At 42.0% G+C, this 22204-nt stretch overlaps 1 protein-coding gene across 1 annotated transcript in view; it reads right to left on the bottom strand.

Annotated features, from left to right (window-relative positions):
- STK3 (serine/threonine kinase 3) overlaps positions 1 to 22204 on the bottom strand; it is a 285794-nt gene that overhangs the window by 146906 nt on the left and 116684 nt on the right. The window contains exons 7-8 of the mRNA XM_065398610.1: positions 11368 to 11505; positions 6229 to 6354 (exon numbers count right to left, since the gene is read on the bottom strand). Coding sequence (XP_065254682.1) covers positions 6229 to 6354; positions 11368 to 11505 — 264 coding nt within the window. The remainder of the gene's footprint in view (positions 1 to 6228; positions 6355 to 11367; positions 11506 to 22204) is intronic.

Below are 22204 nucleotides of genomic sequence, written 5' to 3'. Positions count from 1 at the left end.
TCCTACTTCTTGTTCATCCAATCGCTAAGACAAACAAGTGTGTTTACATTTACAGGAGGTAATGCTGCCTGCTTCTTATTTACCATGTCACCTGAAAGTGAGAACAGGCATTCACATGGTACTGTTGCAGCCGGCATTGCAAGGTATTTATGTGCCAGATATGCTAAACATCAGTATCCAGGAGCGCCGCCAGCTTTTCTGCTGCCCTAGGCGGCAGAAGGTCCCGCCCCGAAATGCCGCCCCCCACAGAGGCGGCGGAAGGTCCCGCCGCCGAAATACCGCCGCGGTTGCCACCCCTCAAATTGTAGTGCCCTAGGCAACCGCCTAGGTCGCCTAATGGGTTACGCCAGCCCGGTCAGTATCCAAAAATATTTAAATAAATGGTATTTTATTATTGTTTAACAGTGCAATTAAAACTGTGATAATCATGATTTTTTTAAATCTCACAATTAAATCGTGATTAATTTTTTGAATCGTTTGACAGCCCTAATCTTTATATATTCCTTACCTACCTCACAGGAGTGGTAGTGAGGCTTAATTAGTTTGCACAGTAAAATGTTATGAAAATCAGATGAAAGATGAAAGCATTATTATGTATCTACCATGCAAAGTTGAACTATATTATTCCTCTTTTCCAGCAGTCTATATTCATTTTTCAATGTATGTGGTAAATATAAAAACTCCCAGCACATAATCAATATTGCCTTGCTGTGCATATTAAGTGCTATAAAAATGCATTATTCACTAAAAGACACACGGCAATTTACTTTTACTTTAAAAAATAATGCCATAAAAAAGGAATAATTACAGCAATTATTTGCAAAATTTCAAATTCTGACACCATTTTCTAAGCACTAATATAACAGCAACAAAAGGAAATTTAATTATAAGGATTAATTAGCATAAAGGGAGGCATACTGTATTGGTAAGGCAATGGCTGACTGTTATGAGTCAGTTACAAAAGTAAAATTAGTTTGAATTAGTCCTCTAAAATAGTTTAAACATTCTTCAAATAACGGAGACATTTAAATGTAACAGAAAACATATTCTAAGAGTTGATTATTAGTTCATTTCTTTAAAGATCCTTTGAAATAAATATTTAGACATGTTTTTTGTGAGCTGCCAGGCAACGAATTACTTTACATTCCCATAATACAGCTGCCCGACCTCAGAATCAAATTCACATCACACTTCAAAAAATGCATAAGAGAAGAGATTGGTCATGTTTAGTAATGCTTAAACTAACATTTAAACTTTGATATTGCGATTAACCTTCTGTAAAGTACGCAGCTTGCAATTTTTGCTTAATTAAAAAAATCTGTACAATTACCTCAGCACCTATCAAAACATGTCAGTTTGTCAGAATGCATTCCCATCACACAAGCAGTTCCTGTAACATGCACAAAATCAATTCACAGTACACTATTTCCAATCATATTCTGTAATTCAAACAAGACAAGAAAAGCTAGTTGTTAATAACAGCCATCCAGGCTACAGGTGTGCAGTGTCAGGTTTTTGAAAAGCATATATATCAAAATATTTACTACAAATTGTGTCCCCATCACAAGATGCTTACAGCAGGTGGACAAGATGTGACTCTTCCACACCTGAGGAAAACAGAATGGTACAAGTTCTGAAAATGAAGAGTGTACTTGTGCAATCTTTGTACTTAATCCATTTAGTTCTAAAAAATCCCTTTACTTATATACATGAAATGTATACAGAGAAAAAGCATAAACAAAATGTGTACTGCTATACCTATAGCTGTGTTTCTACCATGAGGACATGAATTAAAGTTCAAATTTCTTGATGTTATAGCAAAAGATACCATGTCATGCCATAAACTGGTTATTTTAGTCAATTATGTTATTCATACAGTACCACAGGTGTACACAGCACTCCTGAAAGGAAAAATACACCATACAAATGGAGTCCACCTGCTCCAAGGAGCTTTGGAGTTACTATATGACATGTTATCTTCCCTATATTATTGTGCAATGTTCGATGCACTAGTTGGTTGTCACTCTCCAACCTAAGGATGGCTGCAGTTCAGTGGTACTGTTACATCTGTAATCGGACTATGCACATGTATATAAACTATATGTAGAGATCATTAAATGCAGGCGCCTTCGCATATTAAATTATTTAGGGCTATGTTTTCACTTGGACTACATGCTCACACAGGGCATTAAGGAATAGTAAGAAACCCATGTATTCCTGCACAGGTTACCTGGACCTTGGGTCTGGGTATGCAGGGATAAGTGAGCCACTTACCTCTCCCTGCCCAGAGCAGGTGACCATGGAAGAGAAGAAACACTGACTGTGCCTTCCCCCCGAATGCACCTGCCAGAATAGCTATATCCACACAAGGGATGTCATAATACGCTGCTGGTATCTATCCTCTTCCCGCCCTCAGAGCAAGGGTCAAACAGGAAGGGAGCTGAGCCTTCAACTGAGTCCGCCCCTTGTTCAGCACTGTGCCTTCTAGCCCTTCTCAATCTAGCCCTTAACAATTTAGAACATGAAGCGAAGATGATCTTTTCCAATTAGAAGTGCAAAAAGAATGTAGGAAGATAGCATATAATTACCCAACTTGGAATTGGTCCTGGACACTAGGGTTAACTCTGTACTCTTATGAAAAGTGTACTGTAATCTTTAATGACTACAAGTGGGCAAGACCCAAGAAAGCTGGAGTTTCTTATGATGATTGACTGCATATAAGATGCAATAGCTCAGTGGTTTGAGTGTTGGCCTGCTAAACCCAGGGTTGTGAGTTCAATCCTTGAGGGGGCCACTTAGGGATCTGGGGCAAAATCAGTACTTGGTCCTGCTAGTGAAGGCAGGGGGCTGGACTTGATGACCTTTCAAGGTCCCTTCCAGTTCTAGGAGATGGGATATCTCCATTAATTTATTTATTTAAGGGAAATCAACATCAAGAATGAGTGATTATTAAAACTAGTCCAGAACAAGATATTTTATACAATGTGATAAAATGAAAAGTCACTACTACAAACCTGTGGTTGAAAATGAAACTTTGTTTAAAATTTAGTTGGATTAATTTAAATGTTTATTCATGATAAGGATTCTAGCTGCACTGGCAACTTTTCTTTCACACTACAGCACTTTTTTTCAATACTCAAGCTATTTATTATTAAGGGCTTCAGTTTTCTGAGCAGCATAGAGAAAATCAGAGTACATGCAGGTCCTATTAGCAATAAATATACTTGTAAGTACCAAACATAATTCATTAGCAATTTCAACAAAAATAACCATCAGATATTCATTATAGCAAATCAGACCTAATAGCCAAGTACCATTTTTCTTTTATTTTCCAAATCATATAATCATAAAAAAATGTAGGGTAAAAAAAACAAAAACAAAAAAAAAACACCACTAAAGGCCTGTGATAGAGCCTTCAGAACCTTGAAAGACCTCTGAGCAGAGAAACTGTTTTCCTTCACCCAGTTATCACTCCACACAGATGCTTCAGATGTTGGGTGGGGCTGTCCCAGGACATGGATAGAGTGGGGGGAGAACACCCAATACTTTATATTAGCCAGAAACTGTTTCCCAGAGAAATGGCCCACTTAACTATAGAGAAAGAGCCCTGGGGAGTGAAGTTGGCCGTAGAAGCACTACAATATTACATTTTCGGAAACCCCTGCCTCTCGATAACTGATTACCGAACTCTCCACTGGCTAAATTCCATAAGGGACACCGATTCCCGGATTATGAGATGGTATTTAGCCTTACAGTCAGAGGCATCTGCCTTTCAAGTGGCAGACAGGCGGGGAGCCAAACACCAGAATGCAGTTTTATTTTCCTGGGATGGGAGGAGAGGAGTACAAAAACAACTGTGGGCCCAGGAAGCCTCACCCCACTCCAGTTGGAAGGGCTTAAAAGGAGGCACTGCAGCACAGCCAGGCAGCTAGCAGAAGGGAATGGACCTTTGCTCACCGCTATAGAGGGACTACAACAGAGCATGCATTACCAGGAGGGGAACCGCAGCACGAAACAGGGACTCTCACCCACAGAGACCTGCAAGCCAGTCTGCAAAGGGCACCTACGAGCTTCAACACACCTCGAGGAAGGATAGAGAGGTAGGAAGGGACCCAGGAGAGGGTGTTGGCCGGATGGCAGGTGCTGAATGCCATCCCTACAGCACTCAAGAGGGTCCCTGGGTCAGAACCTGGTGGAGTAGGCAGGCCAGGTCCCCCTACCTTTCCCTGCTCCTCCTGCTGCAGGCTCTAACAACTAGGCAAGCCTGTTGCCACAGCCTAACCACTAGACAGGAGACCTGCCTGTCAGCATAGCCCCATTTAGATTTGCTTTTTGTAATTAAAATTCAGAATCCACAACCACTAACTAGCACAAGACATTTTGTAGAAAATGTTGGCTATTCTCTATTTTGCAAGGGCCAGTGGCGGCTTGTTCTGTGTCCCCAGGCGAGGCAGTGACAAGGCATAAAATATCTCCTTACTCCCCTCCACTCACTACCTATATTTGAGGGAGCGTAGCCTCCACGCAGCTGTTACTCTCCCACCCATGAAGGTGGGCAGGGAGTGAGTGGAGCTTTGTTTTCACTCCTACCGCAACAACCCAGATAGGAGAGCTGAGCTGCCACACTGGGGAAGTAACTGCACCAAATATAGGGCTGGCACAGATTACTTAGTCCCTGACTGATAGTCTGTTTCCCAATCTACTGCTGAGACGGTGCAACTACATGCTACTCCTTGTTCTGGGTTTGTGACAAAGACACAACTTAGACCAAAATATTTGAGTTTGAGAGCTCAGGAGGTGGTAAATAGGAAGAAAAACATGCCAACAAAGGTGTTTTTTAAAGGTCTGCGACAAATTCATCTTTTTAAGGATCATTTAATGAACTGAAATTCTACTCCAGCATATAGTTATTTGTGGACCACTTGTAAGAATCTGAATTAAAATCAGCTCAGCGGCCTGCCAATAAAGTCTCCTCTCCTATAAATTAAGTAGCAAACAACAAAACTGCATATGAAGTCACAAAATTCCATATCAGGGTGTGTTTCTTGACATAGGAAGGCTTATTCCATTCTTCCTAGCTTGTTTTATAACTGACTAGACAAATACTATCCAAAATTAACCAATTTTAAAAACACTTACACTCAGTCAGTGTTAAGACATTGTTAGAACACATAAGTATCCTGTAAACATAGAACGTATCTTATGTCAGATCCAAAGCAAACTTTCTACATTATTTGACTAGAATGTATCATTATATGCACATCATCATCCTAAAATCCAGAGTACCTAACAAAGCTTCTTTAGTTCAAGTTGTGAAATGCTATACATTACCAAAATGTATGCTTTTCAATTTGTTCAGAACTGTGAGATTCATATTAGTATTCAATCCACCAACTTTTTTACTCAGCCTTGCTCCTGTATGACCTTGGTTCTTCCAATGACATGTGGCAATGCGTTTGTTTGAAACACACAGAATTAATGTCTTTTTCTATTGTATATGGTTATCTCCTTGTCTACATTTCACAGGCCTGCACTAAAATAAATAATTTAGAGAGGGTAATAAAATGAAGGAAGAATGATTTACTCTTAGTACCACAAAACAAACAACATAAATCCTATTTACCTCCTAATCTGCTTCCCTAACAGACCTGCATGAAAAATCATGGGCATAATGTGAAAATAGCAACATCAACCAACACAATTCACAAATCACTAATTCTCTATTTTAGATAACTGTTTTCTATAACTGACTTCAGGGAAAGCTGTGGGATACTCCTAACTTTTGAAAATCAGAATACTTATTCGGGTGCCTAAATATGGATTTACAAGCCTAATTTGAATATCTCGACTCATTTTTGAAAACCTTAGCCTGGACATTTTCATTTACTGTAGTGTACCATAGTTAAAGTAGAAATGGCATCTTTATTCTAAAAAGAGCTCATATCACTACAACTAGGTAAAGCTGGATTGGGAACAGGCTGATGCTGCAGTAGTCACAGGAGTATTACTCAACATGAATAAAGGTGAAAGCTCAGACCTTGCATGCTGAAGAACAGTTAAGAAGATTCAAAACATATATATATATATACACTACACACACACACACACACACTCACATATATATATGTGTGTGTGTGCATATATATATGTGTGTGTTGAAAAAATTACAAAAAAATACTTAATACACAAAATACTTAAAAAACAAAAAAAAAAAACACACACACACACCGAGTTTTCTTCCTCCTCTTCCAGCTCCCTTTGTTGTTCCTCATGCCTCTTTGCCTTGATCTCCATAGCTTCTGTGATCAGATCTCTTAAAATTGAGACTGGTTTGGCATTCTTAATAAAAGTATGCTAGAAAACAAAACCATGAAATTATATAACAGAAATCCAACAAATACTTTTCAGCTACAACTTAATTACAAGTAACAGGTGTTAAAAATAACATGTTATTCAACATCAAAGACTTTAGCGATAAATAGTCTTTCACATCAGACAGAAATTAAAATCTAGGTTCGGGAAATATATAATCCCTCTTAGCTGCTTTGCAACTAAATAAAATTTAGCTTTTTTATTTATTTGGGTTTTTTATACAGCAAGCCATGGGAAAATGTAACTATAATACAACTGCTTTATAGTTGAGGGTGTAATTTTGAAAGGAAATGTGGATTAGGTAGTAAATAAATAGAGTGGTGATTGTCTGACATAGAAAAATAAACTTTTTCAGATATTCAGTTACAACATTTAATTAATCTTAACAAGCTGACAACACAAATTAGTGGCCATAAGCAGAGCAGCCATTGCTGTTGCTTACTTCAACAAACCTGTATTTTAATATGTCATGAATTATTTAATCATCTGCAATGCTGAAATGTAAAACAAGCAAAAAATCCCAACTACCTTTTAGCAGGCAGATTATTTTTTAATTCAAAACCATTTAAAATATCATTTACCCCTCTTCATATGCATGTTGCTGTCTATTAAGCACCTGTTGTCAGAATATTCCGATTTCTCCATTAGTATTTACATGGAATTTCTCAGAGCAAGAAAACAGACCTGTAGTTCTGAGACTGGCAGAGTAAGTTATTACACCAAATGAAAAACGACAATTAAAAAAACAGCAATGAGCATTTCAGTAGTTGGCTTCTTTTTCTTGGTCTCAGCTTAAATATTGAAGCCTTTACCTTATTTTTCCTTTCTATGTCCTATCATTCAAAAGATGAGCTTTACTGATGCAATCTAACATCTCTTTGTTATATTCATAATTGTAGCAAAGTAGCTGTTCAATATGTAACTACGAGCACTCCAGAGACAACACCTGGGTCTATCCTTGAAATTTAGGGCATGTCTACACTACAGCCTTGCTCCCACCGATGTAAGTGCCCTACTACACCAAAAGAATAACAACTCCACCTCCACGAGAGGCGTAGGGCTTATGTCAGTGTAGTTAGGGCAACGCAATGTCCCTGTAGACACTGCCTTACTTACATCAGCTGTTGGCTGTCATTCTTGTCAATTTCACAACTGTGTGCTGAAGCTCCCTGATGTGAACCCCACATCCAGCTCACAGCTTGGGCTGTCACCCTGGGGCAGGTGGGGGGCTCCAGCTAGAGACCGGCTGTCCCCCAGGCTCCTGGCTCCCCATTCCCAGCCAGGGTGCTGCCCTGGCTCCCCACTCGGAGCTGGGCTGCCATCCAGGCTCCTGGCTCTCCGTGCCAAGCTGGGCTGCCCCCTGGCTCCCCACTGGGATCCCTGCTGCCTCCCAGCTCCCCACTTGGATCTGGGAGCCCAGGCAGCAGCCTGGCTCGGATTTGGGAGCCAGGAACCCGGGCATCAGTCTGGCTTGCAGCAGGGAGGCAGAAGCCCCGGCGGCAGCCTGGCTCACAGCGGAGAGCTGGGAGCACAGGCAGCAACAAGGCTCCCAGCAGGAAGCCTGGGCAGCTGCCTGGATCAGAGTGGGGAGCCCGGGCGGCAGCCTGGATCAGAGCAGGAAGCCCAGGCAGCAGCCCAGCTAGGAGTGGGGAGCCCAGGCAGCAGCCCGACTGAGGGGGAGGGGCTAAGAGCACAGGCCCTCAGCTCCAGGTGGAGGCTCCTGGCTCCCAGCTCCGAGCTGGGCTGCAGCCTGGGCTTCTAGCTCCCCACTCCCAGATTGTGGACTTGAAAAACAGCAGTAAATATAGCCCAGGCTGTACGTCGACTTAAGTCTACTTAAGTTTGTAGGGTACACATGCCCTTAGACTATTACTTTTTTCAACTATGGCCTGTTTCTTGTCTCACTCACACCAGCTTTACAATGGTGACACTCCACAGAAATACATGGTGTTAATCAATTTACAAGAATGTAAACGAGAGGGGAATAAGGCTTGATGTTTGTGACATGGCATAAAATAGTGGATTGATCAGCTGTATTCGTACGTAACTTAGGTATTCCGTGAAAATTAGTATTTCCAGCGTTCATACTGAACTTATCAAATGACATGGCTAATATCACAATGCTTGTAAAATTGTTTTTTCCTTATACAGAATGCTGATTCATCAGACTGATTAAAATCTAAAGCTCTCTTAATATACTGTCCTGCCACAACTTACCTTACAGCTTGAAGCAGTGATCATAGAAGGAATATGGAAGTACTTCAAATCCTTATTTCTGAATTAGGTCATTCTTTGGCACTACATACTAATACTGTAAATGTAAGAATTTTAATCTCTTTGTAGTGGAGTCAGAAAAGTAAAAATGTGATATAAAACACAGAGCTTTGGTTCATCTCCATGGCAAGATAATAGTCTCCTAGTGGTGAATTTATGGTTCTGAATAATTAAAGGAAAAATGAGTTCCCAAGAGAATAATTTTTGAGGCTAAGGTGGCACTGGTAAATAATGAACCCATGTAACTTGTTGTGGCATCAGGAGTTATCTGTCTCCTGTTCTCACCTATCTGAGAATCCGAGGAAGAATTTTGTTTTCACCCAGTTTGATTGTTTATTGGTGCCATTGTTAAAATTTAAAATGTAACCACTAGCCTGTCCAAAATGCTTATGGATGAAGAATCAAAGAAATGAGAGGAGCAGAAAGCCTAGGTAGTAATATAGTCTATCCCCCTATTAAAGTAGGATTATTACCTACAGGAAATTTGAAATTCAATTTGAATTTTTGAAATTGAAAAAACTAACAAAAAAAAAGTAAAGAAAAATGTCAACAAAATTCTCATGATGTTTTTTCTCTATTTTTTGACCAGATATATTGCTGTCAGCCAGTCAGTTCTACTTATGCTAGCTGTTCCTTGGAACATCTGCCTCTAAAGTCAGGGTTTTTTAGGCAGCCATGGGAGGGGAAAGCATGGGAATCCTGCTGTCATGGAAGGAGATGGTCACTTAGGGAACTAGGCAGCGCTACTGGCTCTGCAGAGTCAACTTTGGTGTTTGGCCTGGAATAGATGTGTGGTTTCTCTGAACATGCACTGATATAGTGGGTCAAAATTCTTTTCAACTTTTAAAGAAAGTTTAAGAGAAAACTGGGGTTGTATATTTTAGCCCTTTACTAGTTTTCCCCATAAAGGAAACAATCTAGCCTGGTATTTTCAGGTCTCCCCACTCTTCTACACTTGTGAATTTTAGTACAGCCTCTCACAATAGCATACCGAATAGATTTCCTAATTCCACAACACTTGCTTTCTTGAAATCTAAAGCCCTTGTATTGTTCAGTTCTATTATTCTCATTTCTTGCTATGCAGATTTCAGGCAGCCATGGTGTGACCCAGGGAGCTCTTGGTGCCAACTGGCAGAGGGGATAGGGAATGCATAGAGTTTTACAGGGGTCCTCTGGGTCAGATATATTTATAATAGTTCACCAAAGAGTGATAATAAGGTCTTTACTGAGAGCCATTAGCCCACTGGTAGTCATAATCATTGTGAAATGTATGTACGGATAATATTTAAGGAGTCATATATCTATATTGAAAATTATGTTTTGAGGTCTTGGATTTAAAGCAGGTCCCCAGGAGGTAATTTGCCTCACACAGGTTCCTTTTAGGCAGGAGATAACAGAAATTTATCTCCCTTTCTGATCATTTGTATGTTGTCTGCCTCAAAAGGAGACCTATTTGCATACAGACCCAGTGCCAGTCAAAAGGTTGCAAAATCCACACGAGAGAAAATCTACAGGAAGAAACAAAACAGCAGGAATGTCCTGTTTATGAATAATGACAAAGGCTTTGTCTACACTGCAACCTGGACAACAAAACTTTTGTTGTTCCAGGGTGTGAAAAAACCACACCCCAGAACGACAAAAGTTTTGCCAACAAAAAGGGCCGGTGTGAACAGCGCTTTGTCAGCAGGAGAGCTCTCCTGCCGACAAAGCTACCACCATGCGTTGGGGGTGGAAGTTTTTTGTCAGCATGAGAACTCTCTCATGCCGACAAACAGTGGCTACACTACGCACCTTTTAGCGGCGCGTCTGTAGTGGCACAGTGCATCGTGTAGACATAGCCAAAAGAAGGGACTTGTATATCTGGAGGTGGGGGGTGGGAAAAGGCACACAGTGGGTCCTTCACCTGGAAAGCAAGCTGACAGCATGCCTGTCTCATGATCCTGTTGGAATTCCCTTCCAGACCTTTCCACTCGGCTTATCCAGAACACCTCGTGTAATACTGGAAAAACATTTTATCCGGGTCTCTGGGATCCAAAAAACTCAGTTCGACTCCACTCATCACTCAGGTTACTTTGCCCACGCTAGCTAGGCCAAGACACAGGGAGTTTAGGCATAGTGTGATACTGTACCACATTTCCAGTTCAGGTCACATACTACACAGTTTATATATGTCTTTCCTAGCTACTAACAGCTATACTTGCATGTAAAGACCAATCACTTTGCAGATTGCATAAGGCAAGATTATTAGTTCTGCTTACTTTAGTTTATTTAGTTTCTTACTCCCTTTTTTACTAAAAATATATTCACAATAGTTAGTTGTTTCAGCAATTACTTGTTCATGCTTGTTCAGAAGTTACTTGTTCAGGCTTGGCTTGTCTTAACTTGGGCCTGCTCATGTCAGCTAAGTTATCCCTACAAAACCCAACCAACTTGTTTGTAAAACCCTGCAAAGATTTTGGGCCTGCATCACTCTACAAGACATGAGATTATCTAGTTAATTAAGTCTGGCTTTAGAATGCACGTTATGATTTTATTTCATATGTAACCATTTGCTATTATTTGAATCTCTGTATTTTGTTAGATAAACTTCAAAAAAGAAGGAGCATGTGGCCAGAACAAGATTTTCTAATGACCCTTGGTTCCTAGAAATCCTCACAAAAGTTCTGGCTTGAGGCCAGAAAACCAAAGCAAATGCATTGCCTTAGCAACTTAAATACTGACCTGTAGGAGTTGTGTTGCAGTAGCTCTCTGCTCAGGATTCTTCACTAAACATTTTTTCACAAAATCAGTAAACTCATCAGACCAGAGCTCCGGCTTCCGGAATGTTGGCGGTGGATTCGTGGGAATCATAAAAATAGCCTAGTTAAAAAAATTAAAACAAAAATAGAAAGGTGAAAAAAATCAGCAAAAATCATAACGCTGTAGCCAAATAAACACATGGCTTTCTCCACTTTTTTTTTTTTTTAAAATCAGACTGAGAATCTGGAAGACCAATTTTAACTGGTCTAGAATTTCCAATATGATTGAGATTCAGGAAGCAAATCCATCTGCTACCAATGCAGCTATTTCCCATTAGATTTCCTCTATTTAAATTGTACCTCATTGAGCACATCATTCTTTATTTTATCTATTACGGTTATCAGTCTCTAGAGAAGATTTTGCCCTTTCAGAACCTCTTAGCAGAAGTTAGGGCACTTCCTGATTCTGCAGATATATCTAAAAATATTGCTATTGAGAACCAGATCCACTTCCCATCTCTTAAGTTAATTTCAATTTTGTACAGGCAAAATTGCTGAAGAAAGTCAGATCAATCCTATTTACTTTTGCATTCTAAAATATTCAGGTGTAATTAAACACCTTGATTCTGCCAATGTGATTTGAAACTAATTCTAAAAATGGATAAGATGCCACTGAAGGCACACTGCAACAATAAAATGTAAACAAAATCATGTCACTAGCTTACTGGTATGAAAAGGTCTTATAGAAATTGTGAAAATGGCAACATTTTATCCTATTTGTTGAAAACCACATACAGAGAAATTCTCCAGGTAGTACTCCCGGGGGAATTCTGCACCACTGCACATACGCAGAATTCATGTGCCCTGGGGATTTTTTGCTTCCCTGCAGAAAAATGACTTCTGACAGGGAAGCAAAGGAAAGTAGCAAGAACAGTCGTGGGCCCCTCCCCAGCGCATCATTTCAGGTGTTCGGAGTGGGAATGGGGATGGCCTGGCCAGTGGCTCCTAGCCTGCACTGGGCTCAGCTGCTAGTCTGGGCTGGGGGAGGACCGGACTTCCTCTTCCCTTGCAAGGAGCGGCCGGGGCTGGGACTTGGGCTGGGGCATCCAGACCCCCAACCCTGCACCCAGGCCATCCCTTACTTAGCCCTCACACTCAAACCCCACCCCAATGAGCCCCACACTCCTGCACATAGACCACCCCAATGAGCCCCCAAACCCAGATTCTTATCCCACTGATCCTCAACCAATTGCACCCAGACCCCCACCTCACCAAGCCCCACTCTCCCCTGCTGAGCCCCCCACACCCAGATGCCCCAACAAGCCCCATATTGCCCACACACAAACCCTCCCTGCTGAGCCCCAACCACCTTCACCTGGACCCCTCTACAGAGTCCCATTCCCCCTGCACCCAGAACCCACCCCCAAGGCCGTGCGCATCCATATGCCCCTACACACAAGGACCTCCCAGTAAGCCACCCACACTCAGATTATCCCACATAGAACCTTCTCACCCCACACCTGGATTCCCCCACACTAAGCCATTCCACACTTGGATCTTGCAGGGCTGAGCCTGCCTGCCCCACACCTGGATCAGGGGCCAGGGCTGGGTGTGTGTGCGAGACTGTCCCTCTTGCTCGCTATCTTGGTGCAGCTGGTGTAGTGGGGCAAGGCCCCGGCCCTTGCAATGCCAGGGTCAGGTGCAGCCTCACTGAAAAGTCTGTGTCCCCAAGGGGAGGGGGGAAGGAATGCAGGGTGATAGCCCATCTTCATGCAGCCAATGGCCTGTGCTCCCCTCTGCCATGCTGGAACCTCCACATTTATTTATTGACAAATAAAATATGCAGAATTTTGCAGAATTTTAAAATATTGTGCATAGAATTTTTATTTTTTTGGTGTAGAATTCCCTTAGGAGTACGGGGGGGGGGGGGGGGGAAATCACACTATATGTCCCTTCTTTGTTCTGTTTAAGTCCAAGAGATTTTGCCACTGATTTTCATGACCCTAGATTTTACCCTAACTGAGGAGCTACCTGCATAAGAGGAGGAAAAGAAAGATTAATAGACACCTTTCTGAGGTGTTAGTCTGAACTATCACCCTAATAAGATGGGGGGAAGTTTTTAAGCAATGAAGTGCCATATATTAATATTAAATACGTATTGTGACAAAGTTCCTCCTCTACCTTGGTGGGTCCTGCTCTTATTTGCGGATTTGCTTGCTTCACAGATTCACCCTGTGGGTCAGGAAACAGTCCAGAGACCTTCCCCTCTGGTAGAAGCTATAGTCCAGGTCAATTCCTCCTGTGTTTGATCAGGAGTTGGGAGGTATGGGGGGAACCTGGGCCCGCCCTCTACTCCGGGTTCCAGCCCAGAGCCCTGTGGACTGCAGCTGTTTATAGCGCCTCCTGGTACAGTTGCACGACACCTACAACTCTCTGGGCTACTTCCCCATGGCCTCCTCATGGCCTTCTTTGTCCTCACCACCGGACCTTCCTCCTGATGTCTGAAAACACTTGTACTTCTCAGTCCTCCAGCAGTATGCCTACTCACTCTCAGCTTCTTGCACACCTCTTGCTCCCAGTTCCCCTCACACACACACTTCCTTTTCTCTGGCTCCCCCGGCTTGACTGGAGTGAGCCCTTTTATAGCATCAGAGGGGCCTTAATTAGAGTCAGGTGCTTAACTGCCTCACCCGACTCTTAGCAGGTTAATTGGAGTCTATTAGCCTGGAGCAGCCCCTGCTCTGGTCACTCAGGGAACAGAAAACTACTTATCCAGTGGCCAGTATATCTCCCTTCTGCTACTCTGCTGTTCCCAACTGGTCTGGGTCTATCACAGTATTTCATAAATTACTGTATAGAATTACAAATAGTTGCAAAGATAGCAGCACACGGTGTATTAAAAGACCTAAGTTTAAAAAAAAAAAAAAAGTCATTATTCACTTCTCAAACCAGGTTCAGTTGGGATCACCACTCTTCCCCATGTAAGAAGATGGGGGTCACAAAAACATAGTACTCATTCATTGTAACCATCCTACACAGATAAATGGAACTTTTGAAGAAGGGGAAGAAAAAACAAAATGAAATGACCACAAAGTGATGTAAAAAAAAAGGAGACAATTTATTCTTACCATCTACATAGCATACATACCAACATTTGAAATACTGCCGGGAGGGGAGAGGAGAGAGACATGAATTTGAGATTTTCAGCATAATCCCTGAACATATTTTTGATAGTCTACGAAAGCCCAGAATCTTGTTCAAACACCTCAATCTAAAATTAAACTCATATTCTCAAGAAAAGCTGAACATATGTTGAATTTGTACAACCTAAATATTCACTATAATTTTCAGAGAATAAATATTTCAGTACCAAATAACTGATTTCAATTCAAATACTTGTATTTTATAGATCAGTTCATTATTCACCTAATAGGAAATGTACAGTAACAAATCTGGCCATTTGGTTTAACAAAAGTAATACTCCTGCTGCCATAATTCAAGTTATTTTTCTTTATTTTCTTGGAGAGGGGTACCCTACTCCAATATAAGGTATCCCCAGCCTGGCACTTGAGCTCAGATGCATGAAAGTAGTACTATGCACTACTGATAGGCCTCCACGCTGGCATTAAACTACTAGTTTGCAGTACCAGACTAATTGTTTATCAGTATAAATGAAGTACTGCTGCTATAAAGCAAAGGATGACAAACTCAGCTGCTTCTGTCCTTGAAGGTAATGATCTCTTTTGAACTTTGAGCTGCTGAGTTGTAGTCTTATCTCAAGATAATCTTAAACTTAACATGTAATTTCTGCAGTAGCTATAAGAAACACAAGGATAAAACGGTCTACTTGTAACTATTGTTTATATAGTATCATCATAAAATGAGCTAAAAATATACATCTCCTATTTGATCATAAGCACTGAACTGTGACACACAGAACAAACAAGTCTAAATATATGAGCCATCATATTTAGGGGCAAGGTTATTTTAATTAACTATATAGCAGCTACGAATCATATCAAAGAATTTACTTCTTTATAGTCAACAAATGACTGACCATTTATTCTTAAATGGTTAACAATACAAGCTACCAAAGTAACTTTTATATATATAAAAAAAACTTAAACTTAGGCTCCTAGATCCATATTTAGGTACTTAAATAAAAATGGGTAATCAGCACTACTGAAAATCAGGCCATTTATTTAGGTGCTTAAACTTGGATTTAGAACCCTAAACAGTAGGCTCCTGTTTTTTAAAATCTTGACCTATTATTTCTCCTGCAATATTAGTCTGCAAAACAATTTTAGATGCACTTTTGTAATACAAAAACACTGTATAAAGACTATGTGAAATACTGTATATGCAGTACAAAGTACATATTCAATTAAAATACAAGATCATGGTTTATACTTCGGGGGGGGACATGAAATTAAACTGTAAATTGAACCCCATCTCAATATAGGAAATACTAAAAAATAGTAGATTATTTTTCCAAAGAAAAGAACAAGATGCTTAGGCAGACAAATTATATACATACATATATGTCAGTCTATATAATTTTATCTGATCTCAAAAACCATTTTGATGGAAGAATGTTAATATTCAGAAAGATTAGCTTCCCAGTTTATTTGTGTCTACACAACATGTTGCTTAACTACACATTTTACCATAAATCAAATGAAAAATAAATCTTCTCTAAATTCTAGTGTTCGTTCAAAACGTTGGTCACTTCCTTTTCCCAGGGCTTATACAGCTCCGTTCTTTTTTCTCTTCTCTAACTGCTCCTTCAGTCTCCTTCAATCCTTGTTGGTGTACTGCGTGGCTCCACCTGAAGTCTTCTTCTCATCTTCATACCTTGTACTCACGCCATAGGTCATCTTGTTCACTCCCTGCCCTCCCATGGCTTTAACTATCACTTTCATACACATACGTACAACTGAATCGATTACACATACATACCCCTGGGCAAGTCACCCTTATCTAACGGGTATATCTATCTTAGCCACTTATATGGCCCCCATTACTGTAAAATCAGAGAATAATCCTCTTCACAACATCCCTGAGGTAGGAAAGCACTATTATGTCAATTTTACATGTGAATCACTGAGATACAGAAAGAGTGAGGGAACATCTACACTACAGAGACTATACTCGCATAGCTACAGCAACATAGCTATGCCAGCATAACCCCATAGTATAGATGCAATGGAAGGGGTTATCCCATTGGTGTAGGAATACCACCTCCCTGAATGACGATTGCTTCAATAGAAGCATTTTCTGTCGACATAGCTGTATCTACACCATGGGGTTAGGGTTAGGTTGGCATAATTACATCAATCAGGGTGTAGATTTTTCACCTCTCTGACCAATGTAGCTTATTGACCTAACTTTTAAGTGCAGACCAGGCCAAAGTGACTTGTGCTAGGGCAGACATGAAGTCTGTGACAGAGCAAGAAAGTGAATCCCAAGCCTCCCGAGTCTCAGGCTAGTGCCTTAACCACTGGACTATTTTTCCTTTCTTCATAGCCTCCTGAATGATTTGCTATTATCTCTAGCTCAACATATCTAAACAGAGTTTATTTTCCTGCTAACACCTCTCCTCTAAATCCCTTCTCTGTTATTAACTTCACAATCCTTCATATTAACATAGACTAGCAATCTTGGCGTCACCTTTGACTCCTTTTCTTCATCCCTCACATCCAGGTTTCTCACTTACAGTCTCTAAAAGTCCTTCTCTCAATCCCAACTGCCAAATCATTAATCCAACATGCTAATTACCTCATACCTTGGCTACTGTAACCATCTACTCCAGGGTTTCTCAAACTTCATTGCATTGCGACCCCCTTCTGACAACAAAAATTACTACAAGACTTCGGGAAGGGGGACCAAAGCCTGAGCCTCACTGCCCCAGGTGGGGGCGCCAAAGCCAAAGTCCGAGCCCTGCCACCCCAAGCGGGGCTGTGGGCGGGGGGGCAAAGCTGAAGCCTGAGCCCCACCACCCTGGAGTGGGGGCCGAAGCTGAAGCTTGAGGGCTTCAACCATGGGTGGGGGGCTGTAACTTGAGCCCAGCTGCCCAGAACTGAAGCCGAAGTCTGAGCCCCGCCACACAGGGCTGAAGCCCTCGGGCTTCGGCTTCAGCCCTGGGCAGTGGGGCTCAGACTTCGGCTTCGGGCCCAGGCCCCAGCAAGTCTAATGCTACCCTGGCGACCCCATTAAAAGAGGGTCGCAACCCACTTTGGGGTCCCAACCCATAGTTTGAGAACCGCTGTCTACTCCCCAGCCTCCCATTTTCCCATCTCTCCCTTCTGCAATCCAACCAAAACATGGCTGACAACCTCTCCCAACCCCATCTCACCTTTCTACTTCCTATTACTGCCTTCACATCTTTTCCGTATAAAGTTTAAGCTTCCCCCGTTCACCTTCAAAGTACTCTGTGATTTGGCTTCCTCTGTTTCCTTTCAAGAAAATTGGAGAAACAGAACTAGACGCAACTCTCAAAAGATAGGATAGAGGATATCTTTAAACACCTCGGCAGAGCTCATCCTACATTTAAAAAACACCTTGGCAGATCTCATATCTGCCATAGGATAGAGGATATCTTTAAACACGTCGGCAGAGCTCATCCTACATTTAAAAAACACCTTGGCAGATCTCATATCTGCCATAGGATAGAGGATATCTTTAAACACCTTGGCAGATCTCATCCTACATTTAAAAAAAAAAAAAAAAAAAAACATATTATTTTAACTTGAAGAAATTTTCACCAGTTTGTGTCTGGCTACCCAGTGGGTGCACAGAAAGCACATTTACATTGTGCCCTCATCTCCTCCTATATCCCCACTCCCTTTGCTTACCCAATGTATCACTCTTAGCCACTTTCTTTGGCTGTGCTTCCACTTAGACTTTTTTCCTAAAATTTCCCCACCATTATTACCAGTAGTCCAGTTCCACTGGCGGTAGCAATGGTGGCAGTGCTAACAGACAGTGCTCCAGGCAGGTCAAGATAACAGTAGTTAACATGCTAGCAGCTGCTAGCACCTTATTACACTAGTCCTCTCATCACTGCTCCCAGTGCTTGGGCTAGTAGCAGCCCAGTGGTAGCAACTGACAGAAATTTTATGGGGGGGGGGGAGGAGAATCTTAATTACACAAGGCCTTTTTCCCACCTCATTCCTATTTTCACACCCTGTATACCTGAGAGAGATTCCCAAGTGACTTGCCCAGGTTTCAAAGGAAATACAGGGCAGAGGTAGAAATAAAACTCAGGTCACCTGACTCCTACTCTTGAGTTTTAATCATGAAAGCATCCTTCCAGGTATTCTATTTTACAGGCTAAGAGATGTCAGAGTACAAACCTTTGAGTTTAAGTTATTCTTACTTTTCTTCAACTTAATCTGTGTTTGCCTTTGTCTTGTCTATAAAAGAGATTCCATCCTGTCCTGAACTGACCTTTCCAGTTTTATGCCTCCAGTTCAGATCTACAAATAATAGATATTTAGGAATATCTTTTCATACAGTGCTTTGGGGCAAATTCTGGCCCCCAGCTGTGGAATGAGGATTTGTGGAGCCTCTCCCCAAACAACATTTTATAATGCGGGAGGGTGCAGGACAAGTCCAGAGGATACACCACTATGCAGAACCTTTGACAATCCGTCTCAAAGTGGGGAATACATTGGACCACCTAATACTGAGTTGCTACTACAGCCATTGGACTGAACTAGTCTTTGCTGTGACTGAGTGGGATCTCCTCTGCCCCCCTACACAACTGCCCAGGTCCCAGAACATCTAGTCAGCCCTGTGCTGAGCTGAGGATTTAGTCCTAATAGAGAGGATGGATATGCATCTGATTTTTCCTTGATTATATTTAGTATGCCAGCAATATAAATGAAGTCCAGACTGAAAACATTTTTTAGCGAAGGTTCTTTTACGGATTATTTTATTGGTGTGATAATGTAATTAGTAGAATTAGGATATGCCACAAGAAAAATGAGAAACCTCATACATCACGTGGAATTTCTTCTTCTGAAAATTTTTGTGGCTTATTCTTCCTATCATTCATGATGACACACCTGTAAATTTCACACAACCTAAGAACACATCACATACCCAGCAGCAGTTTAGCAAAGGAACTGCACCTTTCTGTTTTGTTTTCTGCTCTGAGAGTAGGTTAGGTATATTGTTTGGGCTTGAATGCTGGGTGACTGCCATAGAGCCTTTTGGGGTGCGTCTACACTGCACTAAAAATAGCAGCATGGATGTTGCTGCTCAGGCTCTCAAGCATACCTGACCCTCTGAGTCTAAGCCAGGGGTGGGCAAACAGGCTGCGTCCAGCCAGTGAGACCTTTTAATCTGGCCCTCGAGCTCCTGCCAGGGAATGGGGTCACGGGCTTGCCCCGCTCCACACAACTTCCGGAAACATCAGCATGTCCCCCCTCCAGCTCCTACACATAGGGGCAGCCAGGAGGCTCCGAACGGTGTCCCCGCCCCAAGCACCGGCTCTGCAGCTCCCATTAGCCAGGAACCGTGGAGAGGGGACATGCTGCTGCTTCCGGGAGCTGCTTGAGGTAAGGGCTGGTCTACACTGGGGGGGGATAGATCCAAAATACGCAACTTCAGCTACGCGAATAGCATAGCTGAAGTCGAAGTATCTTGGATCAAATTACCTGGGGTCCAGACGGCGCGGGATCGATGACCACGGCTGCCCCGTCGACTGCGCTACCGCCGCTCGCTCTGGTGGAGTTCCGGAGTCGACGGTGAGCGCATTCGGGGATCGATATATCACGTCTTAACGAGATGCGATATATTGATCCCGGATAAATCGATTGCTACCCGCCGATACGGCAGCTAGTGAAGATGTACCCTAAGCACTGCCCGTAGCCTGCACCCCTGACCTTCTCCCATGCCCCAACCCCGTCCCAGCCCTGAGCCCCCTCTCACCCTTCAAACCCCTCAGTCCCAGCCTGGAGCACCCTCCTGCCCCCCAAACCCCTCATCCCCAGCCCCACACCAGAGCCCGCAGCCTCAGCCAGAACCCTCATCACCCCCCCACACCCCAACCCCCTGCCTCAGCCCGGAGCCCCCTTCCCTGCACCCCCAACTCCCTGCCCGGAGCCCCCTCCCGCACTCTGAACTCCTCATTTCTGGCCCCACTCCAGAGCCCACACCCCCAGCCGGAGCCCACACCCCCTCCCGCATCCCAACCCCCCAATTTCGTGAGCATTCATGGTCCACCATACAATTTCCATACCCAGAAGTTTGCCCACCCTTGGTCTAAGCTCAGGTGGCTAGCCCAAGCCTCCACTGGTGCCACAACATGCAGACTGCTATTTTTATCACACTACCTCAAACCAAGCTAGCGCATGTCTTTCTACCAGGGCTGGGAAGCACTCTCCCAGCTGCAATGTAGACATACCCTCAGTTCACTGTCAGTTTGCTTTTCTTGTCACTATTTCTCCAGTACAGTTGGAATGTTATTGAAGGTGTTTGGTAGTCATTTTTCTACATCTTGGTTGTTTTGTCATTTTTTCATATTGGTGATGTTGTGAGACATTTTGCCAAGTGGAATTAACAGGAACATAAGCCTTTCTGAAAGGAACAGTGATTCACAAGGACTGGTAGGAGCAAGGTATCCTTAGGCAATGTGTGAAGTTACTTTTCTTTTGGCTGTTTTGGCATTGCCTACTTATACTAATTACATTATCACTTCAGTCAACAAATTTCCAAAAAATAAGCAGATATAACATTCTTATGGAGATGCTGAATCACTTCAGAAAAAAATCAATTGCCTTTAAATAATTAAAAGAAAAGTAATCTGAGATACTGTAACAGTTCTTCCTTAAAGGTGACCCACAAAGGAATTTAGTGAAATTCCATCAGCTTTAGAAATGTGACCCCTAAAAACCAGGCCCCTCAGCACACTAGCCTTTTAAAATTGTGCCTATTTTCTTCTTTGGGACCCACCTCATAGAGCCTTGCTGCATCTTCAGTGCAAAATGATGCTGCAGCAATCTCTAAGCTGGTAACAGTAAATTTAGCCACAGAAACCAGTTGCGGCATAGAAGCAGACTATAGGGGTAGGAGAAAAGGGTGGATTATATAAAGTTTTTTGTATTTCAGAGCACATAAATGTTACATGCAAGAATGAGGTAGAGGATGCAACTAATTACCAGCTGGCCAGGGAGTGCAGGGAAATAATTACCATATTTGCCTCTCCAAATTAAATCATCATCAAAGCAGAATAAAAACTAGTTTCCTCTTTCAGAAGACTTTCACTCCACTAGTGTCACAAATGCCAATATTAATTAAACTAAAAAAGTCATTATTTTCTCATGATGGAAGGTGCTTCTCATTGAAAGTTATATGTCACTTTATACAGTATTTTAAAAGGACAGTATCAAGTAATTTAGCCCAAAATATAGGTTTTATAACATTTCTGAAGAGTTTAGTAAAATCCTTCACACTCTCACTCTCTACATTTAATGTAAGCATTCCCCAGAACTGTTTTCATCCTAAATCAAAACCACATCCAGGAAATGAAAAGGACAAAAAACTACACTTGTCTGTTTACAACCGAAGATGAATGAAATTCAGAATACTTCATCAGGCCTTGATCCTACATCAGGATCCCTAGCAAGAACACCTGCCCACTTAAGTATAGCGCCACCAATGGTTTCAATGGAATTTAAAGAGAAAAAAAGTTTAGTGGAGACACAGGTTGCAGAGTGAAACAAGTGAACATCAATGCAAATTTTTTAAAATGTTTTAGAGGGGGGGAAATGTATATAAACAAGTAATTTAACATATACACCCAATTTTACGTG

Source organism: Emys orbicularis, chromosome 2 (assembly GCF_028017835.1).
Source record: "Emys orbicularis isolate rEmyOrb1 chromosome 2, rEmyOrb1.hap1, whole genome shotgun sequence".
In the NCBI taxonomy this organism is placed as follows: Eukaryota; Metazoa; Chordata; order Testudines; family Emydidae; genus Emys; species Emys orbicularis.
The sequence above is the reverse complement of the archived record's forward strand: the minus strand, read 5'-3'. Positions and strand labels throughout refer to the sequence as shown.